The sequence below is a fragment of the Trachemys scripta genome, chromosome 2, assembly GCF_013100865.1.
Source record: "Trachemys scripta elegans isolate TJP31775 chromosome 2, CAS_Tse_1.0, whole genome shotgun sequence".
NCBI classification, from domain to species: Eukaryota; Metazoa; Chordata; order Testudines; family Emydidae; genus Trachemys; species Trachemys scripta.
In genome coordinates this window covers 125,697,055-125,718,866 of record NC_048299.1, presented here as the reverse complement: position 1 = coordinate 125,718,866, position 21,812 = coordinate 125,697,055, and the positions used below count along the sequence as shown (strand labels likewise).

Genomic DNA, 21,812 nt, shown 5'->3' with positions numbered 1-21,812 from the left:
AGGATCAGTGCCTCATAGTGTGTATTTTTATTTATTATTTCTATTACAGTAGCATCTAGGGGACAAGTGAGAATAGCACAATGTAGTAGAAAGAAAGAGTCTGAAGCATGGGCCTGGTGCAAGGCCTGAGGCCTGAACCAAAGTCAGCAGAAGTTATGCTATGAGCAACAGTTAGGCCCTGTCAAAAGCAGAGGCTTGCCTACAAGCCAGTGTCGGTACAGGAACTTGGCAATTGCTAGCATTGCTAAAACACACTGAATATGTAAACACATTCCAACAGGCCAGCATAAGAACCCCGCAACCTAGCACACAATAAAATGGTTTGAGAAAAGTGATGAATAGTGATATTTTGTCTGAACCATCAGGAGTGGAAGTACACAGACAGGTGGTAAATAGGAATGTTTTGTCTGAAACATCAGGAGGAAAGTACAAGGGGAGGTAACAAACATGTCATGAAATGCATAAGGTGATGCATAAGCTGTTCATGCTAGTTGGTTTGTCTCAGTCTATAAATGTTGGAATACCTCGCCTTAACCCTTCGTCCAGCCTGGGGGCAGCGGAAAGTCCTGCCACTGACTGAGCTGCGTCCATTATCACGGGCATACATGTCTTAGCACCTGACAGACTCTACAAGGCTACTATTACCGTGCTTCGTCAACAATAAACCTGGCCAGGTGCCTTAGCTACTAAACCAAGTCTTGCGGTCATTGGGCAGTTCGATTGAGGTCTGCTGTGCCAACTGTCTGCGCAGAGCTAGGACAGCACACAAAGAACACACGCACGTTGCCAAACTCTGACGACATTGGTGACCCCCGACTACTGAAATGGTATTGTGCTATTTACGCTTCATATTTAGACAGACACTCCCTGCCCCAAAGGGTATGTCTCCACTACAGCTGGCAGTGTGCCTCCCAGCCCAGGTAGATAGACATGCACTAGATCTATTCAAGCTAGAGCACTAAAAATAGCAGTGTGGCTGTTGTGGCACAGGTGGCAGCATGAGCTAGCCACCCGAACTTGGACCTAGGGGGTTGGGTAGGCTTGTACTTGGGTGGCTAGTCTGATCTTCTGCCTGTGCCACAACATCCACTGATATTTTTAGCATGCTAGCTCAAGCAGAGCTGGGGTGTTTCTGTCTACCCAGGCTGGGAGGCATGCTCCCAGTTGCAGTGGAGACGCACCCAAAGAGTTTACAGTCCAAATAAACAAGGCAGACAAAGGATAGGTGAAAGGGCTATAAGTATATGTGATAGGAACCCTGAGGTGAAACCTAGGACTTTGGGACTACTGTGCCCTTTTTCTCACTATTCTGGGTTGTCTCTCACAATGCCTTGCTGGTGGCAAGCAGCAAACTCCTCCAGGTGCTGTTACCACTCAGTACCAGTGTTCCCTCTAATTTTTCCCATCATGTGCGGAATTAATTTTGTTATATGCACCAATATGGAGGTGATGTGTGACACATCACTTCCATATTGATGCACATAACAAAATTCATGTGGTGGGGCTGGGGCGGAGGGGTTTGAAGTGTGGGAGGGGGCTCAGGGCTCGGGCTGAGGGTTGGAGTGCAGAGGTATGAGGGCTCCAGCTGGGGATGAGAGGTTTGGGGAGCAGGCTTCCCCGGGGCTATGGCAGGGAGCGAGGACTCCTCCCACCCCTCTCTCCCCACAGCAGCACCTGGGGCTGCAGGATAGGTGCCCCTCCCCTGGCTGCGGTAGGTCCAGGGCTGGGGTTAGGTCCAGGGGAGGGGTGCCCCTCCCCCAGCCGTGGCAGGTACCGTCCGGGCACATTCCCGCAGCTCCTCTATGGCACGTAATAGGCTGCTGCATGGCTGCGCAGCTTATAGGGAACTTAGCTCAGTACACCTGCATGTGGAGCCCCATGCCCAGTTAAATTGCATGAATGCTCCCAGAGCCACTCATGAATCACACAGAGAAAGGCACCAGACAAATCCCCCCCTAGCTCCCAGCCTTGTACCTCAGGAATACACCATCTTGCACTGCTCAAGACCCTTTCTTGAGCAATGCAAGTTCATTAATTGGTTCACCACTTCATAATGGAAAGTGGATATACATCAGCCTTTGTAAACCAGAGCAGATTTACCAAGTATTTCGGGCAAGCTAACTAAATATTAAAATAAGTTTATTGATTACAAAAGATAAATTTTAAGTGATAGGCAAAAAAGTCAGAGTGGTTACCAAAATAAAATATAAGCATAGAGTCTAAACTCTCAACCCTATTAGATAGGGTAACCTCTAGATTACGCAGTTTTTCTCACCCCACCTGATACTGCCGTTTGGTTACAGTCTTTCATATAAAGCTTTTCTCTCTTAGCATGGGGATCAGTCTCTTCAGCTCCAGCATTCTTGTTGCCTTCAGCATAGGTGGGAGAGAAGAGAAAGGACGAAGTCTGTGCCCCCTGTGTTCTGTTTTATATGTTTAGTCCATGTGCTTGGAGAACATATGTCAAGGAATGTCTAGTGGGCATTGCTGAGTCACCAGGAAAGGATAAGCAACTCCTCTGGTGTGGCCTTGTGTACGTGAATTATTGAATTGTAACTCCCTAGCTGGACAATGGCTGTTGATGGTTGTTCGACACCCACTCAGGCATTGGTTACCCTCCGGTTATTATTTTTGGGGTGCTAGTATCTGGGCGCTTTCCAAACCCACAGCATATTTTAGTGGCAACCATACAACACAATTATCATAACTTCATATGCTTTAATGATATACACATTTAGATGGAACAGTGGGTTTCTGCAATTCATAACCTTTCCCATGATACCTCACTTGCCATGCTTTATATGCAATATCACAATTATATACAAATGATGAATATGGGGGTTACAGGGTGCTCCCCCAGGGTGTAGAGTGTCACAATATCTTTCTTTCAGGCCCTATTTTCTTTCATCCTAATTGGAAAGGCAGGGAGTGGGGGGGGGGGCTTGAAAAGAAACCAAGTCAGAGATTGCATGAGGTAGGGGCCTTGGAAGCAAGGAGGAGTTTGAGTTTGATGTGCTACCACCATTGAGAAAAGCCAGTGAAGTTGGTAAGAGAACCTACCTCCTCAGTTGCCCCTCCCCTGTTTGCTCAGAGGCATTCTCTACTTACTGCTGGTGTGTGCCAGGGGACCCTTCCCACTGTGAGGATTGTGACCCTCTCCCCAAGTCTTCAGATAATGCTCACTGCCTTTTCATACATGGGAAATGGTACAATCTACGTATAGTGTCATGGTACATCTGTATGTGGTACAGTGAGGATTGATGGGCACGACTCCCACACATTTTTATCCAGGAGGGAAATAGATATATCTCTATTAGTCTTATTTTGCCTTCAGTTACTCTAGTGTAAATCAGGAGTATCTCTCCTCAATTCAACAATGATACCAAAGTAAATAAAAGAAAAATCAGGCCGTATATTTAGAGAAATGGTGTATGGATTGTACACTGTATTACAAAACATGTCAATCTTGTGACTAAGCCAAAAAATAAACCTAGAACCAGCACAGCCTTTGTTTAAAATGAAATGGTAAAATAACTGAATACACACCCGGTTAAGTCTTGCAGATAAAAATGTGATTCATTAACTAAGATCTGGCAATACAAGTTCAGGGTCAGGACAAATGTGAAACAACTTGTCAGGACTTGTTCAGTCTTCCTGAACAGCCTCATTCCTTCTTCCTGAAGTTGGACAGCTTTAAATAAATTACCCTCAAAGAAAAGAATTGCTGTATTTTTAAACAGCAACAGAACTGAATCAACTGCTCAGCCAAGCACAAGACACCAAAGGTTAGTATTTAATCTACAATTTTAGGTGGAGGGAAAAGTTCCAAAGTACATATGATTTACTGTTTTAAAAACAAACTCAGAGGGCTACAACACCATGATACAGGGAAATGAAATGGAGATTGAGATATTTCAGATGAAAAAAAAGTTTTGTGTAGGCTTTGCTCTAATTTCTTTTCACTTTGAGTTGCTTTATATATATCTAATACATTGTATGTGGGGTAAGTTGTTTTTCAGAAAACACTATGGAACATGGGCAACTTTTTCAGTGATTCAGGCCAAACAAACCAAAGAAATCCTGAATTGATTTCAGTCCTCACAATCTCATTCTGTAACCCTCCCCCCGCTCCAGATGTAGATAGATGTAGGGGTGGTAGGGGTGTGTGATTTAGTATGTTGGTCTCCTGTCACACTTAGGATATGCTTTCCCTAGGCTAAAAGGTGTTTTTGACGTGTCACTAAGTCATTGTTAAAACCCTGGTGTTGAGCTGTGGAAAAGGACTTCAGGGGCCGAGCTCTTTTTCATGGGCACACCCATCCTGCCTAGCATGATGAGAGTGCTTGCCCAAATGATCACTTTGGCTGCTGTGGGATCCCCAGTCTCTTTGTTATTGGGGCAGGAGTAATAAAGGGTTGTTATCCTGGTTATATGAATCAAGGACAGTAGAACTATACTTGGCATTTTATGACTGAGGGACTCACCCTCAACTAAGCAACACTTGCTAGGCAGAGGACATGGGTTCCACAGCCCAGTGAGTTGAGGAGTAGTAGCGTTGTTGTGGTGTTTAATATGGGTGCCTGTCTGAGGGCCCTAAACACCACTTTGACCCTTCTTCTCTCCACTGTGTAATAACAGAGCTAATTTATATTCAAGTAAGAGTTTTGTTACATGCTGTGGAGCTGAAATCACTGATACCTAGGTTTACGCATTAAACCTACTCTGAGCTAGTGGTTCTGAAGTAAGAAGGCTATCCAGGTGCATTAGCCATGAGGCTCCCCTACTAAGAGATGAAATCACTGAGAGCTGTGTTGGTTGGTTGTGGGGGCTGAAGACATATTGGTGAGTGGCTAGAGGAGAGGTGTGGATGGCTGGTAGAGAGGCATGGCTAGTGGGACTGCTAGCGGAGAGGCATGGCTGGCTGGTGGAGAGGCACAGCTAGCGGAAAGGACTGGAGCAGAACCCCACAGAGAGGCATGGCTGTTGAGGGCCCAAGTAGCAGAGAGTGTAAGGTGCCTCCATACCTCCCTCCCTTTCACCCATGCTGGGAGGTGAGCTCTGCAGATGAACTTCTGAACTCTGGGGCTGCACTGACCAAGGACAGCATCAGTGAGTTGCGTGACTTTTGGGTTGCTGGACTTAAGACCCTGAGGGGAAAAGGACACTGCCCAACTTACTTGAGGTGGATCTTTTGCTCACGGTTTGTGTTATGAATCCTGTTTCTGGTGTTTCTCCAACATAATGCCACATTGTTTCCCTCAGTTATTAAAAGGCTTTTGCTACACTCAGACTCTGTGCTTGTTAGAGGGGAAGTATTGCCTCTTAGAGGCACCCAGGGGGCGGTACGTAATTGTCCCAGGTCACTGGGCAGGGGCTCAAACCGGTTTTGCATTATGTTATTGAAAAGTAACCCCTAGATACTCAACCCGACCCTTGTTGCTGCCAACTCTGACAGGCAGAAGGGCAGTACTGGGTTTACAATGGCATCACTGGTGCCATGGCGCCAGGCCCAGGCTCCAAAGGGGCCCCAGCCTGGCCCGCTCTGCTTGGGCTGCAGTCCAAGGCCCCGCCAGCTCTTCTCCGCCCCCCGCCTCTGTCTCGCACCCAGTGGCAGCCAAGCTTCCCTCTCCCCCACCTCTTCTCTGCCTCCTCCCCCAGCGTGCTGCGTTCCCACTCCTCCCCTCCCTCCCAGTGCTTCCCCCGCCACCGAACTGCTGTTTGCCAGCGCTCCGGGAGGGAGGGGGAGGAGTGCAGTCACAGCGTGCTCGGGGGAGGAGGCGGAGAAGAGGCGGGGGCAGGTGGTGGAATTGGGGCAGGACGGAGCAAAGATGGGGTCCCCGCACTCTCTCTACCCATACCCCCCCTGCCGTGAGCAGAAGGGCATGTTTCTGATTGAGAGTTGAGTTAATCCAATGAATTTCTCCATTTGAAAAGCTGATGTGAATCAAACAACATACCACTGATACTTCTTACTAAGTTTTGAAGTGGTCTATCAGAGTACAAGTCCTGTGCCTTCTCACCATCCAAAGACAGAACAAATGCTGTGTTTTTTGCTCTTGGAACTGTTCACTGCTTGTGGTTTGTGTTACTGGAATTTGAAGTCCATAGGTACAAAACCTCTTGGGTCATACCAATTTGTGTAAATCATCTGGTCATATGGGTATGCAGACTTTTTTGTCCTCAGTTTTGCATTTGGACAGACAACTATTTAGACCATCCTATACCAGGGCCTGGTCAGCAACCTGCCTCCACAGGATGGTTTCCATGAGCATACTTAGTGTAGTCAACTTTACACATCTACTTTTATGTACCAGGCGGTATGTTCTTTGTCAGTGCTCTTATGCCTTTGCAACATGTCCATTTTAAAGTTCATACTGAATTTTATGTAAAATCTCTCCACATTGTTTAATAGTTTGTAAACTATTCAGTCCACACTGCAATGATTTATATGGATCACTTGAAACATTCTGCAGCAATATAAAGTCATTTGATTCATTTGGTTGGTCAGACACTAGTAGACTGTAGCCATTAACTTAATGAAATAGTAAGACAAAACAGCTGTATAAACCTCTGTATCAGCTCTGTTCTCTTTACTCTCTTTGAGTCACTTGTATATGCTGACCTCTCTCTGTATAATAGCTAATTAGCAGTTAACCAGGCCTTGTGGTCACTTCATTCTTATAATATTTTTGTTCACCTTAAAGATTTTCACTTCACACGAGCTTTATACCATACCGGCAGAATGTATCACTTTTATAATACGTAAAAAGTTTGTGAAATATTTGTTAGGTATGTTCTTATTGATCACATTCCATATATAAAATAAACACCTTTCTTCAAAGTACCTGTAACACCTGGGGTTGACGTTGCTTTAGCAGTGTAACTTCTTTAAACTGAAAGGGCCCGTTACAGAATGTTTTAGATAGCTTTAAGTCTTGCCATAAAAATGTCTTACGTTTAATCAAAACTATGAATGTATCTTTACTTGCACATAAAAGGTTATTCACTTCCAAAGCACTGTGTCACATATCAAAACTTTAAAACTACTAGACTAATCTATACTATGAGTTACTGAGTACATCACAGAAAAGAAGGAAAAAAACGTATTACATCACAACAGCAGTTTGTGATGATCTTATCTAGGGCGATATTATTCTTAATTTTGTTCATTGTTTTATTATTTGTATTAACAAGCACCTAGGAACCCTAGTCATGGACCAGGACTCCATTAACCTAGGTGCTGTGCAAACACAAATCAAAAAGCTGGTTCCCTGCCCCCAAGTACATATATGCTAAGTAACCAAATTAAAGCTCTCTGTGAAATACAGCAAAAACTCTGCTGTTTGACAAGTATTAGAAGTTCATGCCTAAAATCAATGATATGCCTAACGTTATTAATAGATTCCATATTTTACGGTGCCATTACCACATTGCATTCGGACATTTTTTGTGTGTGTACTTAAATATTAATAGTTTAATATCTTTAGTCCTTTCCATGTTTGTATCCCAGATGGCCAATGAAGCAAGACCTTGCCCATGTGACATTGGAGACAGGTTTGAGTATGGGGACCTTGGGCATGAAGTGCAAGTTGAGCACATCAAGGCGTATGTTTGCAAACCATCTGCCAGCACGGAAAAAGCTGTGATTGTGATTCAAGATATATTTGGATGGCAACTCCCAAATACCAGATACATGGCTGATATGCTTGCAGCTAATGGATACATGTAAGCAATCTTAATGTTTTCTTCCTAAAGAGACATTGTCAAAGTTGCTAGGCCAAAAATGTTATCGACTTTTTTTAAAAACCACACACGTATGAAGAATTTCAAAGACTTTGCTAGCATGTGTTTTTTCTAAAGACATATGTCATAATTTTAAAACAGTGCAAGTAGCTGATCACTAGTGAGTAACCTTACAATTAGGGCTGTCGATTAATTGCAGTTATCTCACGCGATGAACTCAAAAAAATTAATGGCAATTAAATAAATTCATTGCGATTAATCGCAGTTTTAATCGCACTGTTAAACAGTAGAATACCAATTGAAATATATTACGTTTGATGTTTTTCTACATTTTTAAATATATTGATTTCAATTACAACACAGTATACAAAATTGACAGTGCTCACTTTATATTATTTTTACTACAAATATTTGCACTGTAAAAATGGCAAACAAAAGAAATAGTATTTTTCAGTTTACCTCATACAAGTACTGTAGTGCAATCTCTTTATCAGTGGTGGGCAACCTGCAGCCTGTCAGGGTAATCCGCTGGTGGGCTGCCAAACAGTTAATTTACATTTGCACAGCCGCCCGGAGCTCCAAGTGGCTGCTGTTCGCCATTCCTGGCCAATGGGTGCTACGGGAAGTGGTGCAGGCTGCAGGGACGTGCCGGCTGCCGCTTCCTGCGGTTCCCATTGGCTGGGAAGGATGAACCGCGGCCACTGGGAGCTGCGGGCAGCCATGCAAATGTAAGCAAACTGTCTGGCAGCCCACCAGCAGACTACCCTGACAGGCTGCATGTGGCCCGTGGGCTGCAGGTTGCCCACCACCGCTCTTTATCATGTAAATGCAACTTACAAATTAGATTTTTTTTGTTACATAACTGCATTCAAAAACAAAACAATGTAAAACTTTAGAGCCTATAAGTCCACTTAGTCCTACTTCTTGTTCAGCCAATCGTTAAGACAAACAAGTTTGTTTACATTTACCAGAGATAATGCTGTCAGCTTCTTATTTACAATGTCACCTGAAAGTGAGAACAGGCATTTGCATGGCACTTTTGTAGCCATTATTGCAAGGTATTTACATGCCAGATATGCTAAACATTCATATGCTCCTTCATGCTTCGGCCACCGTTCCAGAGGACATACTTCCATGCTGATGACGCTCGTTACAAAAATAATGCATTAAATACATTTGTAACTAAACTCCTTTGGGGGAGAATTGTATGTCTTCTACTCTGTTTTACCTGCATTTGCCATATATTTCATGTTATAGCAGTCTCGGATGATGTCCCAGCACATGTTGTTCATTTTAAGAATACTTTCATTGCAGATTTGACAAAACACAAAAAAGGTACCAATGCGAGATTTTTAAAGATAGCTACATCACTCGACCCAAGGTTTTAGAGTCTGAAGTGCCTTCCAAAATCTGAGAGGGATAAGATGTAGAGCATACTTTCAAAAGTCTTAAAAGAACATCACTCTGATGTGGAAACTACAGAACCCGAACCACCAAAAAAGAAAATCAACCTTTCTGCTGATGGCATCTGACTCAGATGATGAAAATGAACATGCATCAGTCCACACTGCTTTGGATGGTTATCGAGCAGAACTCGTTATCAGCACGGATGCATGTCCTCTGGAATGGTGGTTGAAGCATGAAGAGATATATGACTCTTTAGTGCATCTGGCACATAAGTATCTTGTAATACCAGCTACAATAGTGCCATGTGAATGCCTGTTCTCACAAACTTGTTTGAGCGATTGGCTGAACAAGAAGTAGGACTGAGTAAACTTGTAGGCTCTAAAGTTTTACATTGTTTTATTTTTGAATGCAATTATTTTTGTACATAATTCTACACGTGTAAGTTCAACTTTCATGATAAAGAGATTGCACTATAGTACCTGTATTAGGTGAATTGAAAAATACTATTTCTTTTGTTTTTTACAGTGCAAATATTTATAATAAAAATAAATATAAAGTGAGCACTGTACACTTTGGATTCTGTGTTGTAATTGAAATAATATATTTGAAAATGTAGAAAATATCCAAAACTATTTAAATAAATGGGATTATATTATTGTTTAACAGTGCGATTAATCACGATTAATTTTTTAATCGCCTGACAGCCCTACTTACAATAATTAGCCAGTGTGTAGATGCATAAAGAAGGAAAGAAGAAAAGCAAAAACAAACATCTGATTTTTCAAGTTTCTGAGATATTATTTAAAATATCTGTAGTGTCTTTTAAACAGCCTTGTACTTGTTGGTCCTAATTAGTATTACTTATAATGGCAAAAGTCCTAGAGAAAAAAAATAAAATTTTGCCTGAGTATGAAGTGCTGACTCAGGCCCTGTAAGAGTACTGTATTCAGAAATATAATAAAAACATTGACTCATTCTCACAATATTAGGTTAACATTACTTCAAGCTCAAATTTATATTCTTGGGAATTGTAGAATATCTGCAAAACTGATAATCAGTTCTTAGGGTATTTTAATAACAGCTGATAGCTCATCAGAGTCCTTAATTAACAAAGTCTAATAGGTCAAAGTAAACTGCCATGCTCTGGAAGTTCTCTCAAATCATTTTATTAGATTTAGACAAGTAATGGGAACAGATTTGTATAATAATTGTGTGTGATCATCATGGAATAAATAGAATGAATGCACATTAAAATACACAGACTGTCCCATAATTATTCCTTATTGCTATTCTATGGACCTAAAATTGTTTTACTTTTTCATATAGAGCCATCTGCCCAGACTTCTTTGTGGGACAAAAACCTTGGGAACCTTCTGATGACTGGTCCACCTTTAATGACTGGCTGAAAACTCGAGATGCCAGCAAGGTAGACAGGTAAGATGTATATTTAGTAGACTGCATGTGTACATAGCTCTCATTGATAGGAGATTTGCCCTAGTAAGGACTCCAGGATCAAGTCCTAAAACATGATGGACCAGATGCAGCTTGGAGTAAGAAAGCACAAATCCCATGGAAATCTGTGGGTCAAATTAGTAGTTATGTAAATGGTGGAGTCAATGGCAAAGTAGTGACATTTAGCAGGTATGCTAAACAACTATAATTTATACATGTCAGGAGTGGAGATGGAGCCATCGAAGGAAAGGAGGCGGGGAAGCCTATCAAAAGGCGGCAAGATAAGTTAAAGTAGGAGAAGCCTGCTTTAACTTAGGTCACACTGCCCCCATGGTTCCTAGGGTCACCAAAGACTACCAAGCTAGTGTAACTTACATTTGTATTGCACACCCATGAAGTCCCAGATCAGCGTAAGTTACACTACTCTGTCACTCTACTAGTCACTTAAACTTGTTTTTTTACCATTTACACCTATTACTTCACTGCTGAATTTCATTCAGCATTTTCAAAATGTATTGACTTCATGCAATGTTTACTTCCCTTGAAACAGTTCAAGCTATCATTTTTAATAATGTGATCATAAATGATGTTCTCTGGAATGGGTTGCACTTAAATTTTATTAATGTTAATTGATAAGATAAGAAATCTGGTCCTTTGTCCAACTGTATTTGTGTATATAGAATCAATTAAAATTCTAACCACTAATACATGTAAAGTAAAAGATTGTTCTGATTGCACCTCATTACACATTCAGTATGTTATTCGTGCATTATGCTGTTTTATTCTCTAGGATGAACTAATTCCATTCAATATTCATGTATTTCATATAGTTGCCAACTCATGTTTCAAAACTGCAGTTTAAATTCTGGAGTTGTTGTGTTCCAAGAACATACTAAAAACCTAAACAAAATTAGAATGACTATTTTATAAACCAATTGTATTTTCTTTCCAGTTTTCCAGGGAGTGCTATTAGATTCCTTAATTCACCTTTCTTTACATGTGTTAGGGAAGCTGATGTTGTCTTGAGGTATCTAAAGGAGCAATGCAATGCAAAGAAGATCGGTGTCATTGGATTTTGCTGGGGTGGAACGGCTGTACATCACTTGATGCTGAAAAATCCTGAATTAAAAACTGGGGTGGCCATATATGGTAAGTTTAAAATGCATGTAAACTTGAGCTGACTCACATACATAAATATAGCATGTAGTTTAACTATTACTGTATATGATCCATAGCAATTTAATTTATGTGCTATGGATTATGGGGAAAGTTGGGACAACTTCCTGGGGGCCTTAAAAGGTCATTTTGCTGCTTTGATTTGTTGGTCAGCCAAGTTAATTAATTATTTCCATATGATTATTTTTGTTGCTCTGTGGTCATCACTTGTGAATGTACGTCTAATTAATTGTCAGAGCATGTAGAGCTTTTTCTGTGGATTTTTTATTGTTCTTTAAATGTAAATAAATAGTAAAATACAAATACAATATAGATTGCCTAGTGATTTGTATTAATATTTCTGAATATATTTAAATTGAAATCATACATGTATATATAATTATGAACGCTTATATGCATCTTTGTAGCCCTAGATCTATGAAGCTTTCATAACAGAAAAAAACGTGAAATCAACTTTGTATAGTCTGCTACAGCATGCTGATTCTTATACCATTTCTAACTGATGATAAAGGCACATCACATTCAGCACAACTGTGTCTCAACCATTTGGTCTGTGTCAACACTAGATCTGCAGGCTTTTTCAGTGAGGCAAAATGCCAGGCATGCACTCAAGGCTTAATGTAATACATACAATTTTCACAAAAGATTGATCCAAGCCATGAAGTATGGATTTTGAACAGGACCTGAATCAGATGTTCCCACAGATCTTTGGGTTCAGGGTTGCAGTGTATGTCTACCCTGGCAAAAGTCAGGTCAGTAATTCCCCACCACTACAGCTCCAGCAGGGGTATCAATGATGGAAGTTGTAGGTTAGCCATCCAACTCAAGGTTAGACAACACGGTGGTAAAACTGCTTGTCTACAACACAGACTTGTCCATTGTTGTTACTAGTGGAACTGCACTGATGGGGAAATATGTGTATGTTTTTTTTGCCAGTGCAGGTCCAGGTAGACCAGTTATAGAGCTGGGCCAAGACACTGGATGTGGAGCCTCACTTCCCCAGCATTGGAAGAGAGGAAGTTCAGATCCCATGTCTCCATCTGTAACTTTCATGTTTTGATCTAGGGTTAAACATTTTAAATGTATTTAATTTTTCTAGGAGTAATTAAGTACTTTGAGGATAGATACAGTTTGCTCCACCCCACATTCTTCATTTTTGGTGAAAATGATGATTACATCCCTCTTGAACAAGTAAGTTCACCTTCAAAAACATTTATATCCTCATTGCTTTTTAAACATTTATTTCATAAGATAACATTTTGTTCGGAGAAATTAGAAAATTAATTAGTATCTTTCTTGCCTCTTAAAAAGGGTATAGAAATGCTTGTTATTGTTCTCACAAATTATTTAAAGGCATACTGTCAATGTTTCGCATCTCTAAATATAGATTTTATAAAATAAGGGGGTCATGGTAGGAGAGAGGTGAGTAGCCGTAGACGGAGTCTAAAGGAAGGCATTCAGCAGGCTCAGGAGATGAAACCCTTCTTAATCAAAATGCCAGAGCAAACAGTCAACATTAGGGCAACACCCTGAATTGGTGCAACTGGGGTCAACAGTTGCAGAGGGACAGCTCATTCCTAGGCTTTCCCTCTTCTTCCTGCTGACCATTCCTAGGCTCTCCATCCCACGAAGGCCAAGAGAGCCACTCCTCTTCACTAGGCTTTCAAACAGTTTCTGAACTCCAATCAGAGAGCAAAAAGCCCTGCAACCAGCTGGGGTCAGATCCTCCTCTGGTGTAAGTCAGAATAGCTCTGATGAGGCTGTACTGATTTATATCACTTGAGGATCTGGTCTCCAGGTTCTCTGTTTACCTCAGGGAAATCCATCCTCCATCAGGGCAGCTAGCTCTCTGTACCCTTCTTCATTTTTATTCCCTATTCCCCTCCAAGTCATTCCCTCCTGCTGGAGCTCCCTCCCTTCAGGGGAGATATTTCTGGCAATTTTGCAGTTTTCCCCTGGAAGGGAAAACTAACTACTGTAGTCTCATTGACAAAGCTGAGAGATGTGTGGAAAGAAAACAGAGGGGCTGATTATGAACCCTGTAGCCAGGCAGAGTGGCCTCCCTCCAAGCCTGAGCTCCAGGGACCACTACACTCCCCTTGGCAGGCAAAGCTAGGCCAACCCCACCCCCTTGTACCTGAAGCAGAGGGGAGTGGCAGGAAGTATAGAAGGAGGGCCCTGCAGCTCAGTTCGTCTGGAGCCATGGAAGGAGGCAGATGTTTCCAACCAGCTGCAGAACTCCGGAGCTGAATCAACACTGTGCTGCACCCTACCCAGGGCCAGCTCTAACTTTTTTGCTGCCCCAAGCAGCAAAAAAAGCACCGCCCCGCCGAGCCCCCCCGCCAAGCGCCGCTGGAACCCCCCCCCCCGCCCCGCCCCCCGCCCCGCCCCCCCCGCCATGCGCCACGCCCCCGGAGCCCGCCCCCCCCAGCGCTGCGCACTGCGCCGCCCCCCCGCCGCGCACCGTGCCGCCGGAGCACCTCCCCCCCGCGGAATGCCACGCCGCGCTGCCCCCCACCACCCCAAGATTGGCTGCCCCTTACCAGGTGCCTCCCCAAGCATGTGCTTGGTTGCCTGGAGCCAGCCCTGACCCTACCCCCAGAGGAGACCAACCCCTGATAGGAGTTTCCAGGACTGCTGTCAGCCCTGTATCCCGAGATGATGGCATACCCTTGAACTACAGAGCCCTGCACCTGGACTGGGGTAGGAAGTATCCCAGAGAAACTAGACTTTAGTCCGTTTTTGTTGCTGGAGCATGAGTAAGCATGTTTCAGTTGGATCCCATTGACTCAGTGGCAGAACCCTCCACCACTGTTAGATTTCTGGGCTGGGTCCCAGTAGAGTGGGGTGGGCCCAGGTCCTCCTACCCATGGCTGCCAGCCCCACCCTGTTCATCATCTGAAGGCGTTGTTAGTAACTAGACTAGGATGGCCAGACAAGAAGTGTGAAAAATCAGGACGGGGTGAGGGGGTAATAGGAGCCTATATAAGAAAAAGACCCAAAAATCGGGACTGTCCTTATAACATCAGGCCATCTGGTCACCCTAAACTAGACAGATCTGGATTCCATGTAGGCTAACGTTCAAGGCTTAAGCTTGGCTCTGGTTCAACAACACTAAAATACTGCAAGCTTTTCTTGTAACATTTCAGATCCATCGGAACCAGAACACTTATATAGGCACAGTGCTCAGTATTTTCCAGATCAAAATATAGATTTGGGGTTTTTTAAAGTGTATAGAACCATAGTAGGAAGGAACTGAGTAGCCTCTGCAGGAGCCAAAAGGAAGGCATGTTGCAGGCTTGCATCCACTTTTGTTTTTTTCCATTAAAAATCATAGGAGCAGGTTAGAATCACAAGCTTTGAATCTGTGCAACTTCCATCCGCCCAAACACAAATTCAAAGCAATTCTAGTTTTGTCCCATTTCTCGGTCCAGTCTCCACTACTTACTACTTTCTGTAGTGCTTGCTACCAACTGGACTACTCATGGTAGTAAGCCCCACATCAGGAAACAAGTGTTTTTATCTTTGCAGAGACCTTTAAAGATGCTATTCCACTTACCTATACATTTTGTGTAATTTTGTACAGTCATAGTTCAATGATGGTTTCTCCTCTTACTAGAAGAAGAAAGCCCATAAAAATACAATTGGGGTAACAAATCTAGACTGGCCCAAGTGTGATATTACTAAAGAAGGCACTGAGATGAGGACACATCACATCTTTCAGGAAACTAAATAATGGGCAAGCTGAAAAGTGGTAAAAATAACAGGTTAAATCAATGTCACTAATGGAAGGATGTTCTGTTACAGGTCACCCTACTGGAGCAGAAACTAAAACAACACTGTAAAGTTGATTACAAAGTTAAAATTTACCCTGGACAAACTCATGGTTTTGTACATCGCAAGAGAGAAGATATGAACCCTCAAGATAAACCTTACATTGAAGAAGCAAGAAAGGACATGCTCAACTGGCTAAATAAATACCTTTAACAAAAAGTATACGGCTAGACTGTAAAACAGAATCCAGTAATTTGTTAGGCAGACTTTAGAGCACATTGTAATTTTATTTTTGGAAAAAATAAAAATATTTAAAATTTAATTAGAAGATTAAAAAAGATAAATAGTTGTTTATTTACTTTTCAGCAGTAACACTTTCTAACAATTATTTGTATTTTTGAACGTCCTTTAATAAGTGGATGCCAAAATATTTTCAAGTGTATAACACCTTAAATTTAGAAAAAAGTTTTGAAATCTGACCTACATATCTTAAGATTGTAACAATGTGCTTTGAGATATACCCCTATCTAAGGGGTTAATATATCCCTTGATATTTATGAGCAATTGTAATAAAAGCTAATGACAGTTATGTGGCTGCACTAAGAAAATATTTCCTCTACAGCCATCCTGCAGTACCTTGGGCTGTGGTGTCGTCAGCTCTACGCTAGACAGGGTTATGCTTGGACATTATTTAGATGGGAGGCTTCCGAGGAAAGTGGCATCAGTGACTCAGCAGTTAGTACCACTCCTGGTGAAGCAAACGTTTACTAATTCTCCAATGCCAGCATGGTGTTAGGGCTGCTGTGCTGCTGAGGCTATTGTCTTTCTGATAAGATGTTTAATCAACAAAAACATTGTGTCAATGTAATATTAATATTGTACACTGAACCTGTAGTATAGTATAAAGACACATACAATAAATGTTAAGCAGTGACGGTTTGTGTGTGAGGGGGACAAGATGAATTCCAGAGGAGTTGGATCTCAGCTTAAGGATAGCATCCCAATTGCTGAGTTTTCAGCTAGTGGAACATTTGGAGGTCATGAACTTTTGCCCAGCCATCCTTTGGAACTGTCAGAAAAAAATTTTCAGCTAAACCAAGATAAAATGAATTTATCGATTGAGAAATATTCAAGGACTCAATGCACCTCTAAAGCTGCAAATGGAATTCAAAGCAGCTCTAACGTCTTCTGTTTCTGCATAGCTCAAATATAGCGCTGGATACACTGAGAGGAAATGATGAATGCATTGGTTTTGAGGATATTCTTAGTGACCCATCGCAGAGTGAAGTTATGGGAGAACCCCATGTGATGGTGGAATGCAAGCTTGGTTTATTGTAACACAAATGTAGTCCGAACCTACTGTTCATGAAAACATTTATTGTATGTGTCTTTATACTATAGGTTCAGTGTACAATATTAATGTTACATTGACACAATGTTTTTGTTAACTTACCCACAGGAGAGCTCTTGCCTTACTTGATGAATAGGCACATTAAATGTTTAAAGTCTATTATGATTTATTCTCTGCTTACTGTCAATATAAATGTCCTACAACTGGGTATTTTAAAAATGTTTAATCAAGTCCCTTGTCCCATGAACTTGTTGCAAGATCTAGGGAAACGATGAAAAAAGGTGGTGATGTGATGGTGTCCCCAGGGTGCAACCTGGAACTGGGGTACTGCCGAGCCCTCTGTCCCACCAATCTGGGCTCCCTCTCACCCTGTGATGCTGTGACAAGCTGTAAACCTTTGGCAGGTACTGCACTTACACAAACAACAAGGAGTCTGGTGGCACCTTAAAGACTAACAGATTTATTTGGGCATAAGCTTTCGTGAGTAAAAACCTCACTTCTTCGGATGCATAGAGTGAAAGTCACAGATGCAGGCATTATATACTGACACATGGAGAGCAGGGAGTTACTTCACAAGTGGAGAACCAGTGTTGACAGGGCCAATTCAATCAGGGTGGATGTAGTCCACTCCCAATANGAGTGGCTGGCTCACTACAGAAGCAGCTTTTCCTCTCCTGGAATTGACACCTCCTCATCTATTATTGGGAGTGGACTACATCCACCCTGATTGAATTGGCCCTGTCAACACTGGTTCTCCACTTGTGAAGTAACTCCCTGCTCTCCATGTGTCAGTATATAATGCCTGCATCTGTGACTTTCACTCTATGCATCCGAAGAAGTGAGGTTTTTACTCACGAAAGCTTATGCCCAAATAAATCTGTTAGTCTTTAAGGTGCCACCAGACTCCTTGTTGTTTTTGTAGATACAGACTAACACGGCTACCCCCGATACTTGCACTTACACAAATATCCACAGGCAGGGACACACCCAACTGAGTTACATGAATGCTTCTCCCAGCCACTCAAACTAACAAACAATAGAGAGGCTCCAGACAGTCCCCCACAGTTCTCCAGCCTAGGACCCCAGAGCTGTACCATCTTGCCCTAGTCAGAAGCCTGACCACTGTAAATTTATTACCTAAACTGCACTCCCCCTCCCCCCTTCACTGTGGAGAGGACATACATAAGCCTTTGTAACTGAGCTGAGATTTCGCAAGCACTTAAAAAAACCCCAAAAAAACAAAACAAAAAAAACCCCACCACACACAGGTTCAGGTAGAGTATAAAGCAGATCTATTAACTACAGAAAGCTAGATTTTAAGTGGAAGGCATGGAAGATCAGAGATTGTTCATTTATCTTTTATTTTCTTTGGTAACTATCTAAATCTTAAGTCATATTTCATTTGACAATATTTAGCATTTTTCTCATCCAACTGGATGTTACAGTTCTTAATACACAGGATTCCCCTTAAGCCTGGGCCAGTCTCCTCAGATGATCTTTGTCTTCTTGGCATTCCAGTTGTTTCCAGCATAGGTGCAGGGAGGAGAAAAAGGCAAAAACATGCTGCAATATGTCCTAGTGAGCTTTGAGTCACAGTGATTGAGTAAACGCCCACTGTGTGGACTTGGGCAACTGTCATTGAATTGTAAATCCCTTGATTACAACTCTCCTGCTGATTAATGTTTGCGGAGCACCCTCCTGGGTGGGGTCCTTTGTATGTCACTAGTAAACATACAGCATCTTTCAGTAACAACCATACAGCAAAATCTCATAACTTTACACACACTAATGATATAGTTATTTGGACAGAACAATGGTTTTCAACTGATCATGACCTTTCATATGAAACCTTATATGGCATGCTTTGTTTGAAATATTACAATCACATATGAATAATGAATATGGGGATTACAGAGTGCGATTTTGAGGTACGGGTATGTCACAGTTGATTTAACCATGTATTTACCTTAGTTTGCTAACATGTCTGAAAACTACCTTATCTTATAGTGCCTTATCCACACTAAAATTTTGCCATGTGTTAGTTACCATGTGGTAGGAAAAAAAACCTTTTCCAGTGAAGACCAGGCCTAAGTGATATGTCCAATTCCAACCTGGAGCATTCTATTTTGCCTACACAAATTCCCCCTATAATTTCAGTAGGAGAAGCTATATTTTACTTACTTTGTTTATTTTTTTTAAAAGGAGAGTATCCTGTTGTATTGTTTTACTAGCGGTGTTAAATGGCTGTCACATTCCTTCTTAGTGGTAGGGATGGAACATTTCCTATATGCAGTTTAGATAGAAGTCAAAAGTCAAGAAGGCAGGAAACCTGTGGAAAAAATAGCATATGATCATAATGTTGTATTATAGTTCATATGCACAAAAGGAGGCCAATTAATGTTTCACATGCAAATTAAACTGCCATTTCCTAATTGTTGAGTGCTTGACTTTGTAAGTTTAACTTTCTTTTTGTGTAGTTTTTTGTGTTAGTTTATATTCTGTTAAAGCAACATTATTGAATGCCTGTAGTCTCACACATAGCATCTTTCTGCCTCCCTGGTACCCAAATTATGTCTGCTAGCATCACATATACATGATGGGGTAGGTTTGCGTTGTCAATTTTAATTCAGATAATCTATTTGTAGACCAAGTTCCTGATACCCATTCTGTCTAGGTACTCATTAAGGCCCACATCAATCATAGAGCCTCACATACATTAATAAACATCCCTGTTAAGAAAAACTATGGCACAGCTAGAAACTGAACCCCAGCTCTCATGCATCTTACTATAGTGCCATAACCATTGTGACAAAGTTCCTCCTCTATCTTGGTGGGTCCTGTGCTTATTGGCAGATTTTCTTACCTCAGAGATTCACCATGTGAGTTGAGGAACATCCCAGAGACCTTCCCCTCTGGAAGAACCCACAGTCCAAGTCAATTGGGAGGTTTGGGGGGAACCCAGGCCCACCCTCTACTCCAGGTTCCAGCCCAGGGCCCTGTGGACTGCAGCTGTCTATAGTGCCTCCTGTAACAGCTGCATAACAGCTACAACTCCTTGGGCTACTTCCCCATGGCCTCCTCCAAACACCTTCCTTACTCTCACCACGGGACCTTCCTCCTGGTATCTGATAACACTTGTGCTCCTCAGTCCTCCAGCAGCACACCCTCAACTCCTTGCACCTCCTAGCTCCTCACACTCCCACCACAAACTGAACTGAGCTCCTTTTTTTAAAACCCAGGTGTCCTGATTAGCCTGCCTTAATTGATTCTAGAAGCTTCTACTTAATTGGCTCCAGGTGTCCTAATTAGCCTGCCTACCTTAACCGGTTCCTGATTACTCTAGTGCAGCTCCTGCTCTGGTCACTCAGGGAACAGACAACTGTTCAGCCAGTGACCAGCATGTTTGCCTTTGAACAGACTCCTGTACCTCACTGGCCTGGAGGGAGGAAGGTAGAGAGCTACTCCTCCTGCTTCTAGGTCCTGGGTTTTCCCTACAACTGCTGTCTGTTGCTGCTGCTCCAGCTACTCCCCTGGCTGGACTAACCCCACCCCCCTGCATCTCTACTACCTGCTTGCTGGCTGCTAGACCCCCCCCCCCTTGGTTGTTGCTGCTCCAGTTACAGCCCCTTGGGGGGGTGGTTGCTGGCCCACTCCCTGGAGGAGGGGAGGGAGGGAGCTAGCCATTGCTCCTGCTGCTGAGGACACCACCACCATTGACCACCACCTGAGAGGAATCCTTCCTGCTGGCCACCAGACTGCCGCCTGAAGCTGCTGTGTTTGCTGCTGGGAGCTGCTGAAGCCCCGAGGAGGAGGAGAAGGAGAAGAGGACCATTTGCCAGTAGAGGAGCGTGTAAGAACATACCACCGTGGAGGGGGTTCCTTGGTGCAACAAGAGGAGCCGGAAACCTTCCCTGAGTCAGTGACTGACCGCTAGCCCTTGATAGCCCCTCCCATCCACCCTCCCCTTTTTTGGTGCCCTCCTCCCCTGCCTACAGCCTAGCGGGGAGGAGTGGTCGACCTGGTTCCACTTTCCCTACCTCCCCTCCAGTGTTTGCTCTCCCCCCATCCTCATTATGGCAGGGGATGAGGAGAGCGAGACCCTTTGGGCAGACCCTGCTGCCCCTCCTCCACCCGCCCCACCATCATCCCCCCTAGCCTCTACCTCAACCACCTGCTACTACGGTGACCAGATGTCCTGATTTTATAGGGACAGTCCCGATTTTTGGGTCTTTTCTTATATAGGCTCCTATTACCCCCCACCCCCGTCCCGATTTTTCACATTTGCTGTCTGGTCACCCTACCTGCTACCATCCCTGCTGGAACGCTGGCAGCGGTGGGTAACGAGGTGACCTCCGCTGCTGCCTCGCCCCCTCCAACTCTGGGGGAGTCCCCCCAGCTGGCAGGAAGGGCCAGGGCACGAAGAAGGGTAAAGGCCCCGCTAAAAAAGCCAGGCCCTCCATTGCAGGGGGTGTCCCCACTGCCGTGGCCCCGCAACAGGCCGCGGCGTCCCTCCCTGCTGTTCCCTCCACCGGCTCTATGGGTGTCCCACCCCCAACTCCCAGGGCATACGCCCAGGTGGCGGCGGCCCCCCCGCCTGCCACTACGTTATCTCCCCCATCCACCACCTCTGCTACCATCTATAGTGGCCGGCGCCCCTTCCCCACCTTGACCAGGAAGCACGGCGTCCGTTGCCTTCTGGTACCTGCCTCGCCCCACGTGGAGACCTACGTGCGGGCATTGGCGAGGGTGGTGGGGCCCACGGCCATTGTGGCAGCCTCCAAGATGTACGGCAAGGTTGTCTTCTTCCTAGCATCGGAGGCCGCCGCCCAAGAGGCAGTGGAGAAGGGCCTGGCGGTGGGGGGTGTGTACGTCCCCCTGGAACCGCTAGAAGACCTGGGCGCCTGATTGG

The 21,812-nt window shown here is 43.6% G+C and overlaps 1 protein-coding gene and 1 pseudogene across 1 annotated transcript; both read left to right on the top strand.

Annotated features, from left to right (window-relative positions):
• The first annotated feature begins 3,610 nt into the window (after positions 1-3,610).
• LOC117872765 (carboxymethylenebutenolidase homolog) lies at positions 3,611-15,905 on the top strand. Its single transcript, XM_034761529.1, has 6 exons — positions 3,611-3,785; positions 7,511-7,725; positions 10,477-10,584; positions 11,609-11,751; positions 12,878-12,969; positions 15,586-15,905. The coding sequence occupies exons 2-6, from the start codon at positions 7,511-7,513 to the stop codon at positions 15,763-15,765; spliced, it is 738 nt and encodes a 245-aa protein (XP_034617420.1). The 5' UTR covers positions 3,611-3,785; the 3' UTR covers positions 15,766-15,905.
• A 194-nt stretch (positions 15,906-16,099) lies between these two features.
• On the top strand, positions 16,100-17,321 carry LOC117872766 (annotated as a pseudogene).
• The last annotated feature ends 4,491 nt before the right edge of the window (positions 17,322-21,812 follow it).